This window comes from Anas acuta, chromosome 2 (genome assembly GCF_963932015.1).
Source record: "Anas acuta chromosome 2, bAnaAcu1.1, whole genome shotgun sequence".
NCBI lineage: Eukaryota > Metazoa > Chordata > Aves > Anseriformes > Anatidae > Anas > Anas acuta.
The window spans coordinates 123,816,063-123,829,401 of NC_088980.1; the positions used below are offsets into that span (position 1 = coordinate 123,816,063).

Genomic DNA, 13,339 nt, shown 5'->3' on the forward strand with positions numbered 1-13,339 from the left:
TTCTCCTCCTTCTCCTTCTCCTTCTCCTTCTCCTTCTCCTTCTCCTTCTCCTTCTCCTTCTCCTTCTCCTTCTCCTTCTCCTTCTCCTTCTCCTTCTCCTTCTCCTTCTCCTTCTCCTTCTCCTTCTCCTTCTCCTTCTCCTTCTCCTTCTCCTTCTCCTTCTCCTTCTCCTTCTCCTTCTCCTTCTCCTTCTCCTTCTCCTTCTCCTTCTCCTTCTCTCTCTCCCTCTCCCTCTCCCTTTCCCTCTCCCTCTCCTTTTCCTTCATTATTTATTATTATTATTATTATTATTATTATTATTATTATTATTATTATTATAGTAATTCTTTCATTGGCCAGAGTAGATCCCTTCTTGTTTCTAAGGAAGGGTTTTAACTATGACTTTGGATGATGTTCATGCCCTTCATGCTCATAAGAAAACAGGAGTAATGTGGCGTAGAGAAGACAAAGTTGTCAACCCTTTGTTAACACTTGGTTGTGCATTACTGATCTGGAGCATTGCATAGTTCTTTTTTTGTTTGTCTTGGGGACAAACATATGTCCAGTAGCCTTACTCACTATCCCCACACTTAACTTCAGATTTATAACCAAGGAAGAAATCTGTTCACGTAAGCTAGATTCCCTAAGCAAGAATGAAATATATTAAATAAGAAGAAGTCCACACTTCTTTAAAGCTTGTAACTGAGAAATACAGTTATGGACATTCAGTGGCCTTTTTTCATAAACAAAATGTATTATATTGGACAAATTTTTATTGGCCAGACACAAAAAAGGTGCTTTGGGTGAGCACAGTAAAAAATGCAGATGTCAAAACAATGTGGATATGCAAAAGGAAAACATTCTTTTCTGAAAAGTAGCTGTCTTTTGTTGTGTTCCAAATTAATCCCTTTCTGCCAATGCAGCAATGCTTACATTATGTTAATAATCTTAATCATTTCTTGGCCAAAATGAATGTAAAATCTACAGGTAGTTTCAAAAGATTTTATCTTTCACTTTTCCTTCTGGTCACCGAAAGACATTCTGTTAAGAGACCTAGAAATCAAGTCCTTCTAGTTTTTATTCCACATGACAAAAAGTGGCACTGTAGCCCTTCTTTGCAGTGCCCTGCCAATGTAATTCAAGTTTCACGGGTAATTAATTCTCCATGCCAACGAGTCCTTGAACTGCCTGTTATAATACTAGCAGCATAGAGCCAACTGAAGAACCAAGTTTTCAGATTTTATCCCATGAAAGGTGAGTACAAACTATGAATTTGTAATTCCATTAAAAAAAATAAGAATGACTGTAAAATAAAAAGTACGTCCAAATGAGGTAAAATAGTCTCCTGGATTTCATAATACTCCGGTTTTGTTTATTTACTGACAGTGTTTCAGTTGTCATAGGTATATTCTCGAGGCAAAATATATTTTAAATTTATCAAATAACACATATATATTTTCTTCTTGTAAATGCTCTTAGAGAAAAAAAAAAAAAAAAAAAAAAAAAAAAACATTTCATATTACAGTCTTGATTTCTGAACACTGCACAGAAATTTTTAAGTTTACATCCTCATATGGATCTGAAAAGGTCCCTTTTAGAATTTCTCCTATTTTTGCCTATTTCCCAAGACAAATTACAGTGTCTGTAGGGGCACTTGTAGAATACCAGACAGTATCCAACACAAACAGCCTTGTCTTCCATTATCAAGGCTGCATTTTGACAGTTTTCTTTACTTCATTTCCTTCGAGAACTGGGAAACAGGCTGTAAGAGGACAAGTTCTCAAAGATCACTTCAGAATAAAGATTTGTCATATGAAAATATGAAATTGTTATGTGCAATGAAAAGTGGCATTACTGTGTTCTTGTGCAGGAACCATTCAATGAGACTTTGTTAATTAGTTTTATACATTTCTTGGTATTTTACTTTATCCATCAAGGGGAAGAAAATAGATAGCTGGAAAAGAAACCCTTCATTTCTTTTACCCAGAAAAGAATTGTCTAAGGTGGCTATAACTTGCTGAAATAATCTAAAGCAAAAAGGACTTTTTTAAAAACTAGCACAGCCCAAAGAGGTTAGAATGAAGAACACTTACTAATGTTAGTCTGGATTAGTATAAATTTTATTAGCACTGAGGTGTAATTGTCAGGAACTTTCAGTTTCATACTGTGGGGGATTATTCAAACATGTTGGTGCCAATGTTTGCTCAGTGCAGTCAGGATGACTGCACTTTCTGGGTCAACATTGTCTGAAAAAGTTTGCTGTACAGTAGAACTGATGTAAGAAACTAAACATTGAGTCTCACTTCACGTATCCTTTCGTTCTTTGTGAGGTGAGTCAAAGTTTTGCTATTTAAAGATCAGACATTTAGAGAAATTGTATTTCTCCTTTGCACCAAGAGCATGTGGTGTCTGGTGTCTGTCAGAAGAATGCTTACTTCTTCAGTAATGCTATTCTTTGGTGTTTTTGTCAGCTTCTATGTGGCTTAAAACAAATACATGGAAATTGAATTATTTTTAAAAGTCAGTCCGGACTAATTACAGACTTCCAGTCTGCTTATCTGAGTGTTGTGTAATCACCTAAATGGCATTTAACTTTAAACGCCCAGCCCCTGTATTGGCTTTGCAGTGCTGTAATGCTAGTCAGAGACTGCAATGTTTGGTGGGGCAGGGACAATGAAAGACAGGATTTCTCTGCAGCAGACACTTGGATTTTCCTTTTAAAGACATTCACACTCTTCTGGTGTAATTACAGCCTGCCAGAGTGAGGAGCATGAAACTGTTTAGCTTGTGAAGCTTAAAATAAAAGGTGTATATGAAAACAAGAACACGATCCTTTTTCTAGCAGTCCAGCACAAGTCCCTTCCCCTCCCTCTCCTATGGCTTCTTCCCCTGATATTTAGAGCACCTTCCATGTAACATATTTTTAGGTGAGTGACAGGGACTTTGTGTGTGTATGTTGTGCTTTCATTACACCATTTTTGTGCTTATTTGTATGTTTGTAGTTAAGGTCACATATCTAAATTTGAAATCTCAGGTATGGGAGCACAAATCTTATGAATCATGCTCCAGCCTAATTATATAATGTCCAAACCAATTCCTATGCAGCTTTCCCCATAAGCAGACTTCTTGAATGTTCTTGGGCTTGGGTGGTTTTGTGCTTTGTTTTATTTCTTTAGGGACTGAAGTCACCTTGTTTTATCCATAGTCCCAAAATAATGTATGTGGCCGGTCAGTACCCCGGAGGGAGCAGGCATGACTCTGTGGTTTATTTTCCACCCCTTTCCTTTTTGCCCCCAGGTATTCCCTCCCTTCCCTTGTGTAACAGGACGGTTTTACAGTGCTTCACTCAGTAATGCAAAAAATGTTCAAGTGTAAGTGGCTGCCCATTCCTCCCCAGGCCAATCAGTCATTTTCAGTCACAGGTTTAAATCTGCTGCAGCGAAGGCAAGCCTCTGTGCTTGCATCAGGTCTTACAAAAGCAAGGCTGTTTGACTGACAGGCACAGAGAGGGGGTTCTGATAACGCACTGAGCTGAGTCTGGAAACCGAGTATTGAGGACAAGGCTGTGCCAGGGGTACCGTGCATTATGGATGAGGCACTCGGGTCCATCATTGATTGATTGAGGGACAGTTACGCTCTTTCACAATGCTGGGTAAGATCATCTGGGCTGTCACTTAATATGAGCTTTCTTGTCAGTGGGAAGATGACTTTTCATGTAGTGATCCAATGCAGATTGCAAATGACAGCCATGCTCTCCTCTCTGCTTTGTAGGGGTTTACTTGCTCATGCAGGTGAGTTAAGCTAAAATAGCTTTATCGCTTGCCAGGTGCCGTACACTGGAATTAACTCTTATTTGCAGAATCTCAGGCTGCTTATAAATATTGGAAAAGTACCTGCATTTGATGACATGATATATATGTCCTTTATCTCTAGCAGCCAAAGTGCCACCTAACTGCTGCATAGGTATAGCATTAAATTAAGTAGATGAGCTGGGGGGAATGCAAATTTTTTCTACTCTTCTTTTTCAGGACAGAGAAACAAGCTGTAATGAACAGTTCTGGAGACTTTGAAGCACAGTCACAGCACTGAGGTCTTTGACTGACAAGCCTTCAGCTTTCTCCTTCTTATGGGGCTCCTCCTACAGATGTTCTGAACACGTCTGCATCCCAGCAATTTTTTACTGCGCCCAGGTACTGACTGTAAGGAACGTGCTGCATAAAAAGAAGCGTGGGGTGTAGGAGAAGGAGCAATGTGAGGAGTATACCAGGAGTCAAGCCTATACAAAATGCAGGCAGTGGCATGACTTCAAGCAAAAATTATTTGAAAAAGCGTAGTTGCAGAAGGAGCAAGTTTATTCTTAGAAAATGATAGAATAAAGCTCTTATTCAACAATATGGCTTGTGTCATGTCAAATGGTATGTGTCAGGTCTGACTTCCCTAAGTATCATCCTTTTCCTGTGTGACTGAAAGTTTATTTATTGCTTAAACAGAATTTCTTTTCCTCCCTACAGATCTTGAAAACTAGAGTTCAGGCACTTCTGGATCGCTCTTTTCATTGAAATACTGGAACTACTATGAAGTCCTCCTTGTTTGCACTCCTCTTGGCAGTGCTCAGTACTGAACTGCTGACAAGTCACTGTTCCACTGTCAAGTCCCCAAGGTTCAGAGGACGTGTGCAGCAGGAGAGAAAAAATATCAGACCAAATATCATCCTTGTGCTCACAGATGACCAAGATGTGGAGCTAGGTGAGAAAAAAAATGTTATTTGCTACTTCATTTCCTCATGCGTCTTTCAGTAATTTCTGCCAGGCAAGAAGTACTTTAAACTCAGAGAAGGCAGTGGTCCAGAAACAGTATCAGAATGTGGAACAAGTTTGGAAAATAAGTTAACAAATATTATTTAATAGCATTTATCAGATTTAATTGAAGACTTTAGGAAATGCATGCATATCAAAATCAATCATAAAAGTCTTTAATCACCACCATAAAAAGATTTAATAATGCATGCAAGGACACACAGGTAAAAAACTTGCATCAAAACTTCTTTTTCAGTTTGTTACTTTACATAGCATTTAAAATGCAAGCCTTATGAGATTAGCCTTTCCCTCAGCGCTGCATAGGTGAGGATTTAAGTTCTTCACATACTTGTCACATGTGTGAATGCCATCTGACTTGTTTATGCACACAAGAAAACAGTCTTATTTCACAATATAGAGCTAATTTCTATATGAGTTATTACAGTGTTTAAAATTCATCTGCCTTAAAACTATGCTATATATGTAACAGTAAGATAGCTTTGCTTTCACAAGTATACTGAATATGTGAGCACAACCTGGATACACCAGACAGAAGTGATTTTCACATATATTTCTCAGGGCGGAAAAAGTTAAAACACTTGGATGATGTTACAGGAGGCCTTTGAATGTTTTCCATTAAGTAAGTTAGAAAGATATTAATGATGGTTACGCATATAACTGATTTTTGTTTCACTGCCTGAAGTGAAAAAATGAGAGAAAGAGGATCATTTTAGGTTACCCCCAAGCACATATTTTAGTTTTGGGGGCAGGAGGTAAGTTCAAAAAGGTGGAAAAATGGCAAATAAATTTGAAATGAAATCTTGCATTCTTAGTGTTTTTTAATGAAAGACATGTTTTTAATAAAAGTAAGGGTTTTTTTTAAACAAAACGCCATACGACACCGAAAAAAAAATCAAAATGTTTCATTCAGAAAACTTGTATTGAAATAGTTCATTTACGCTAATATCAAATACATTCAGCCAGAAAGTTATAAGCAGAAAGAAATAAAAGCAACCCTGACATTCCTGAGTTATTAGCATTTTTGTATTTGTCATTATGCAATAATAGTTTATGCAATCTTTCAGAGCTGTGAGAATATAATTAATACACTGTATTTCGTGACTGAGGGTTAATCCTTTCATGCAGCAGTTTTGTCCCAGAGCAGGCCCCGAGATCTGAGTACATCTTATCTATTTCATTTCTCACTCTTTCAAACGTCTGCTCTGTTTAGCCACGCTGCATAATGAATGTCTGTTCCTGGCTCTATTTTTGGCCTAAAATACAGCTATTACAATAGGAATGCATTTCTTCTCGATAGAGTTGTTCTGAATTCGTTAAAAGGGTCAAGTCACATCTTCCTTTTTGTGGTCAGAAAGAGCCTGCTTTCTCCAAGGCGCTGGGGAAGGTAGGTCAGCAGACACACGTCTCTGAACAATGTTACCGACTAGCTGTCTTCAATCTTGAGAGAGGGTTTGCTAGTGGTGAGAGAGCAGGAAGGATGTGGCAAGCCACTTTGTTCATTTTGTGGAGCTCCTCTCTTTGAAAGCTGCACTGGATGTTCACAGAGGGCTCTGGCTCCTATTAGCAAGCAGTTGAGCAATAGCCTGGACATGTATGCATTCCCAGTGCATTGAATGAAGACACAGGTTTCCCCTTTCCATAGATCATTTCACAGGAAACAGGATTCAGCCCCAAGACTTACTGTATTGCATTATTCGCACTTCTACTAATAAATCATTCTGCTTATTTGAAAAGCAAAGCCATACTGTTTTCCATGTGTGAAGTATCCCCTTGCCCTTTCGTGATTCCTGTGAAAAAAAAAAAAAAATCCTGTTTCCCAGAGGTCAGTGGGAAGTAACACTTTATGCTGCAAACAGAATAAAGCTTAGGCAGAGTTATCCAAAAATCACAAGACTGAAAGTCTCTCAATGTGGATTATTTGCTATTGTATTCCCAGCATGAACATTTCTAAAAGCTGTTCTAAATGAATGCTTGAACAAAAAAGCATATAAGGTACACTATAGATTTTGATCAGAAAAGATTTGTCTCCAGAGTATGTATAAGAATTGAACCAAAATATTCAGCTGCCTGAGTGTAAATGATATACAGGGGAGTTACCCAAAGTAAAATTTGCAAGAAGCAGAGAACTAGAATTTAGTTAGTGCTCAAAGCAGCTCTTCGTATTGATCTGCACCATCCCCCTGAGTTCTGCATTCTGAATACAAAGAAGTTCAGCAGAGCTGCTGTCTCATACAACTTATCAGATAAAAGCCCCAAACTGCTCCACAATCCCAGTCAGTTCTTATTATAAATGCTGAGAGGAACACGGCACGGAGGAAGGATATTACTGATCAGCTGGTGGATGGTAACTTAGGCAGTATGAAACAGCCTGGCCCACGGCTCTTGATGAAAATCAGCAAAAACTTAGGCCCAGAAGCTGGGAAGTAATCAGTTAAATTGTGCCTTTGCACACTTTTTAGCCTTCACCAAGATCCCAAGGATAGAGAAATAACTGCCTGACACCTTGATAAACACATCTTGCTAAGGACAAAACACCAGCTCCCAGAACTGCATGGGAACAGTACCTCTGGAGACAGTGTATTACTGCTCTTCAGGGTGGTAGCTGCAGCTTCCACTAAGGCCACGTCTCTTCTCCTTTCAGGCATGAGGACTAGTGTTTTCAACTTTTTGCTCACTTTTAAATTCCCTTGCCCTCTATGTTCTCTGTCACTTCTTTGTCCCAGGTACTTGCACACATCAGTCCCTCAAGCTGACCCTCAAGCATGACCCCTCCATATCCTCACTGGGGTATTTGTGCAATGTCAAAAAGGAGTCAAAAATAATGAAGACTGGTAGTTCCAGTATTTTAAACCCAGAGCCCTTTGAGATGTTGGACAAATGGGAAGAGGTTTAAAAAGGGGATGAAAAAATCCCTAAGAAGTAAAATAAGACAATTACTTCTTCATCAGTTGGTGAAGGGATCACAACATCATCTGGATACATCATATCAGGCATAATTTACCTGGTTTGCTTTCCATCTTGACTAGAAATTTCAAAGCACTGGAAAATGCAAGCTGAAAAAATTGTGATGTATTCTGAGATCCACAAGAGTCTGTCACCTTACTGAGGCCTTGCATAAACAAATTAAGACAAGATGGTTTGGGCTGTCCCATTGTAGAACTGTCCACCTGTGATACACCTGGCTTAAAATCTACAGCAACTTTAAGACTCTTTATGAAACCTTGGTTTGGTTACTGCATGTACTTCTCAATGCATGAAGAGAACAAACTGAGAGGTGATGCTGAATGTCTTTCTGACAAAACTTGCTAATTTCTTTGTCCAAAGTGGCTGTCCTCAGTTATCTGGTTCCCTTTAGGTGCTCCTCACTTGGTCATGTAGAGCGCTGGTGTCCTGCTGTCAGACAGCGCCTGAATACATGTGCCCTGAAGACTGTGGGCCAGATGGTAAAGAGCACAAGCTGTGAGGAGAGCTACAGACAGCAAAGGATTATAACTTATATCAGCAAGTTTTATCTCCTACTTATGTTTTGTTTCACAAATGAGGAAGTCTCACCTGCTTTGAAGTGTCCATTCCAGAATTTCCAGAGGGGCTAAATCTATTATCAGTGTCAGTAAGTGCATACCTGGAAGAAAAACTTACTCATAAACAGCAGGTTTGCAAGAGCAGAGGGCTGACCAAGCAGAGGAATGAGGAAGGGCTGTAACAGCCATTCATTTATAATGCATAGAGGCATGAAAGTGCACGTTGGCTCTGATGCTGTTACTCTGCATTAGTGTACTGTGACAGTGTGCTTCCCATCTGAGAGGACCTACAAGCACTTTGCAGCTGAACTTTCAGTAATAAACTGCAGAAAAAAAAAAAAAAAAAAAAAAAGGAAAAGCCAGCCTGGGGTCCAAAATAAAGACAATGTAGAGTAAGGATCATCTCTTATTTGACTTTTACTCAACAACTCCTTGAAACACTCCCACTCATACAAAAGAAAGACCTCTAGTGCTCAGTTACTCTCCTACTTCTCTGTGTCTCTAAGCATGTTTTTTGTCTGTACTGAGTTCAGGAAAGCACAAATGTAGATTCTATGCATTTAGGAAAGATGGACTGTGAAAGAAGAAGAATCCAAAATGATGATAACTTCTGCTCAGGGTACTAAATATATCCTTAAAAGACACATATGAGTGCTGCACCAGGAATTGCTAAAGAATTAACTGTCTCTTCCTTTTGTTTTACCAAACAGTTCTGATGAAAAAGATTTCACATTCAACACAGACTCTTTAGCCCAAAAGCAAAACCAGAGCATGCTTAACTTTCTCTAATAATATCATTTGTAAGATTTTACTGCTTACACCTAAAGCTGAACGTCCTTAGAAGTTTTGTGGCCTTACAGACATTTATTTCATGATTTTAAAACTTTTCCAAGTGATCCAAACAGAACCACCAAGAAATACTCTTATTTTATCATTGAAATCAATTATTTTAATTTTAAATTTAAGCTGACTGTTGTCAATTAAAAAAAAAAAAAAAAAAAAAGAATTATAAAACCAAAGGGGAAAAAAAAAAGAATTCCAGAAGCACCTTTTTACAGTAAAAACTGAGCAAGTATTAGAAATCGCAGACATTTCCTAGACACATATTGACATATCCATGGTTCATAGTCACTGTTCACTCTCTGCTCTGTTGGATAACCAAAACAGCAAAGTTTGACAGCTATCAGCAAGTACTGACAGACCTTATCAGGAGCTGCTCAGTCTTTCTGCAGTCAGAAATCTGCACGTCCTGTCTGTCTCACCTTGTTTTTCACAAAGGAGTCTTAAATGACACAAACAACAACCTTCGTTCTTTAAAATGGATCAGTGCAGGAGTATGCTGAGAATGCAAGAGTTTATTGAGAAAGGTGCTGAATGTTGCTAGTACTTTTTACATAAAAATTCATTGCCAAAATGTGATTTTGATCACAGTGCTTTAGTTTTGGAGCCAGACATGCTGATCCTGAGTCCAGAGAAACTTCCCTTTGGGAAAATTGTTACTGAATTCTTTCTCTCCCTTCCCAGCCACCTACTCCTTCCTTCCCTTCCTCCCTTCCCACCTACCCCGTTCTCTCTCTCTCTGATTATCTGATAAAAAAAAGAAGGAATTGTAACAGATTCATTAGTAATCTCAGAATTTTACATACCTTTCTGGCACATTGACTAATGATGCAGTCTGTGTAACATACTGTTTTCCTACAGCAGTGTTTGAAGTACTGTTGACCTATAAATTTGATACAGCTCTAAAGCTTTAACACTGTATTTCTATATTAGTCTGCACTTTATCTTTGTTTTGAAGCCTGAGAAAAAAAGAACTCAATCTTTCTGGAATCCTGAAAAATATGTTTGGTGATATAAGACAGATTTTATCTTTTCTCCTAAAATTACCTAAGCTATGCAGTGGTCCAGATTGATGTCTGAAAGCAACCTAACCACTAATACTTTACTTTTAATGGCAAAATAACATACAATATGTTCTGTTTCTTGCAGCAGAATGATAATCAGTACCTTTTTTTGCAGGTTCCTTACAAGTGATGAACAAAACCAGGCGGATTATGGAGAACGGAGGGGCCTCTTTTATCAATGCATTTGTAACCACCCCGATGTGCTGCCCATCACGTTCCTCCATGCTGACTGGGAAGTATGTGCACAACCACAACATCTACACCAACAACGAGAACTGCTCTTCTCCCTCCTGGCAGGCTACTCATGAGCCCCGCACCTTTGCCGTGTATCTCAATAACACTGGGTACAGAACAGGTAAGAGACAAATCAACAGTAGCTCTCTGTTTAAGTGTAGATGGTGGACATGGAGTGGGGGGTCTTGACTCACTGCCTGAAATGAGGTGACTATTGTTCCGAACTGGGTTTACAGAGCAGGGGTTTAGTGTTATGTGGAGGGAGGGTATTACTGCCAGCTGGTCCAGATCTACAGCTAACAGCCACGCAAAGTAACTCGCTTGTAATGGAGCAGCATATTTTCATGCTTGGATGTCCCAGGTGGGAAATAAGCTGTTGGGCAGTTACACCTCGTGAGAAAGAGGTGCATTTTCGTGGCATTGTGGGTCTGAACTGGCAGTTCCAGACATGACTATGGTCAGTGTTAGGGTCTGCTTGTGGACCGCTGCTAACAGTTCTGGGAGAAGATGTCAGGGCCAGACTAGGGACTGGTGCCAAAGACCTCACAGAAGCAAAGTGCCTGTCATGGGAGTGAAACAAGGTGAACGCTATAATTTAAACTTTGCCACGAGGTGATACTTCATTTGCATTTTCTGAAAATGAATAGGAACATGCTTTTAAGAAGGATTGTTCTGCTGTGCACCAATAAGATTTGATAGTTTTCTTGTAAATTCCTGGTGGTTTTCCGTAGTCAGGAGATCCCTTTCCTGTCTACAAAGAGCTCTTCTTATTCCCCTCATCCATGCTTCAGCTTGATGTAAAACCCGATTCATTTATGCATCACCTATCCCCTAAGATTCAATCTGTAGACACGTTAGGCTCCAGCCTGACTTCCCCTTCTCGAGGTACAGGAGTTGTGCGAGGTCAACAGGGTGCAATTTGTCCAGAAGCGTCATCCGACTACAAAGACTCTCCTTTACAGGACCAAGGAGGCACGGATCATGATGCCAACTGCGTTCCTTACAATGTAATTGGCAGCAGAGAAATTTGTCTGTATCAGTGGTTTAGGCACAAGAACAGATTGCTTTCAAAACATAGCAGGCAAATGTCTCCATGCTGTCTGCTTGTCCTAGTTCTCTAAATGCTGCTACACTCGGCGCCTTACATTTATCTGCCTGTTTGCCATCTTTTCTTCACCAAACAAACTCGCTCTTTCTTCTACTCTGTCTCTCTCTATCTGTAATTCTGAAGAGCTTCTGCATCATGTTTAAAAAGCAGAAACAAATACTTATCTTCTCTGGGCCTGACACATGTACTGAACAGTTCTTTAGTCTCTGTTAATCTGATTTCAGTAAAGTTGCCACCAAAATACAGCACTACTAAGCCTGAGTAAGGGTCAGCACCAAGGCTTTTGAGGGGAAAAAGAGAGGAGAGAGCAAACTGATTATCACTGTTAGAAAATGTGCTGAATTCATCCTAAAATATATGTCTCAGAAACCCTTTCTGCTTGGTCGATGGCCATTTCATGTGGTATCTGCCTTTCCTGTTCTTAAAAAAAAATTGAGTATCTTACTGACTTGTAATGTAACTTAAAGAACTGAATGCCTCCTGTGTAGACTGAACTGCTGTGGCAGACTTTGGTGTCACCCACCTTCTTTGCCCTTCTGGGGGTAAACACCCTGCTTTGGGTATGTCTGTGCTGCCATGTATTATGAAGGCACATGGAGATGTCTACTAAATGCAAACCTGGCCCTATTGAGTGGAAAGGAACAAAAGATTAAAAGCAAAAAGGAAAAAATCCATTTCCAAAAGCAGACAGAGGGAACTCAAGTCCTAAAACTATCAGGGTAGTTGAGTGTTAATGAAGGGCAGGACAGGGAAAAAAAAAAAAAAGAAGAAGAAATAAAATAAAATAAAATAAAATAAAATAAAATAAAATAAAATAAAATAAAATAAAATAAAATAAAATAAAATAAAATAAAATAAAATAAAATAAAATAAAATAAAATAAAATAAAATAAAACAAAACAAAACAAAAATACTTGTACGAAACTGTTTCTAACCAAAGTGCATTTCTTGACCCTATAGTAATAAGGCCCTAAAGAACTTATGCCTTTACTCCTTGTAAGATGAGTCCCCCTCCCAATTACCCCACAATTATTTTTTGATGCAGAAGCTTAATTAACAGTAGAACTTGTAATACGTTTTTCAAGGACAGTGTTGCCTCATTAAAGAGTCATCAAAAGTCCACTAACTAATTAATAATCTACATTTCACAGCTAGAAGGTTTAGTAAAATGGTAATGACTCAAGAACACCTAGGAGTGGAAAATAATTGAGAGTGGAAAAGAGGTAGCTGGGGAGAGAGAGCAGCTACATGACGCATGGGCTCATCGTGACTCTGTGCTGAACCTGCAGACTCCACAGGTATTTGCCCTGTACATTTACCTCTCTGTGTTTTGAGAGGAAATCAGTACCCTCCTCAAAAGGAAACTGAGGCAGAGAAAGAGAAAGTGAGTGACTCGAGGCCACTTATGGTTTGGTGGCCATCCTGATAAGGAACTAGTGAAAACCTTGATATACCAGTTGAGACAATGTGCTGTACTTCAGATCTGGTTCTCTGTTTGAACTGATGAGGATTTAGCTCTCACTTTTTTACAGGGTCAAATTATTATATAAGCCAGTGGAAATAAGGGGGTGGCAGAATGTTTATATAATGTCCTTACTTTTGTTCACTCCAGATAGTTTCCAACATCTATAAACCATCCTCTGTCTAAACCTGCCTCAGCCTTAACTAAACCCTGGATACTGCAATTGATCACGTGTGGGCAGGCTGCTTATGAGGAGAGTCCTGATAAAGCCATGAGGACTCCAAGCAAGCACAGCAGTCCATTTAAAGAGGTCT

The 13,339-nt window shown here is 39.1% G+C and overlaps 1 protein-coding gene across 1 annotated transcript in view; it reads left to right on the plus strand.

Moving 5' to 3' along the window:
• Positions 1–13,339, plus strand: part of SULF1 (sulfatase 1) — a 131,571-nt gene that overhangs the window by 54,238 nt on the left and 63,994 nt on the right. The window contains 3 exon segments of the mRNA XM_068672052.1: positions 4,008–4,169; positions 4,491–4,725; positions 10,337–10,576. Coding sequence (XP_068528153.1) covers positions 4,554–4,725; positions 10,337–10,576 — 412 coding nt within the window. The 5' untranslated portion in view covers positions 4,008–4,169; positions 4,491–4,553.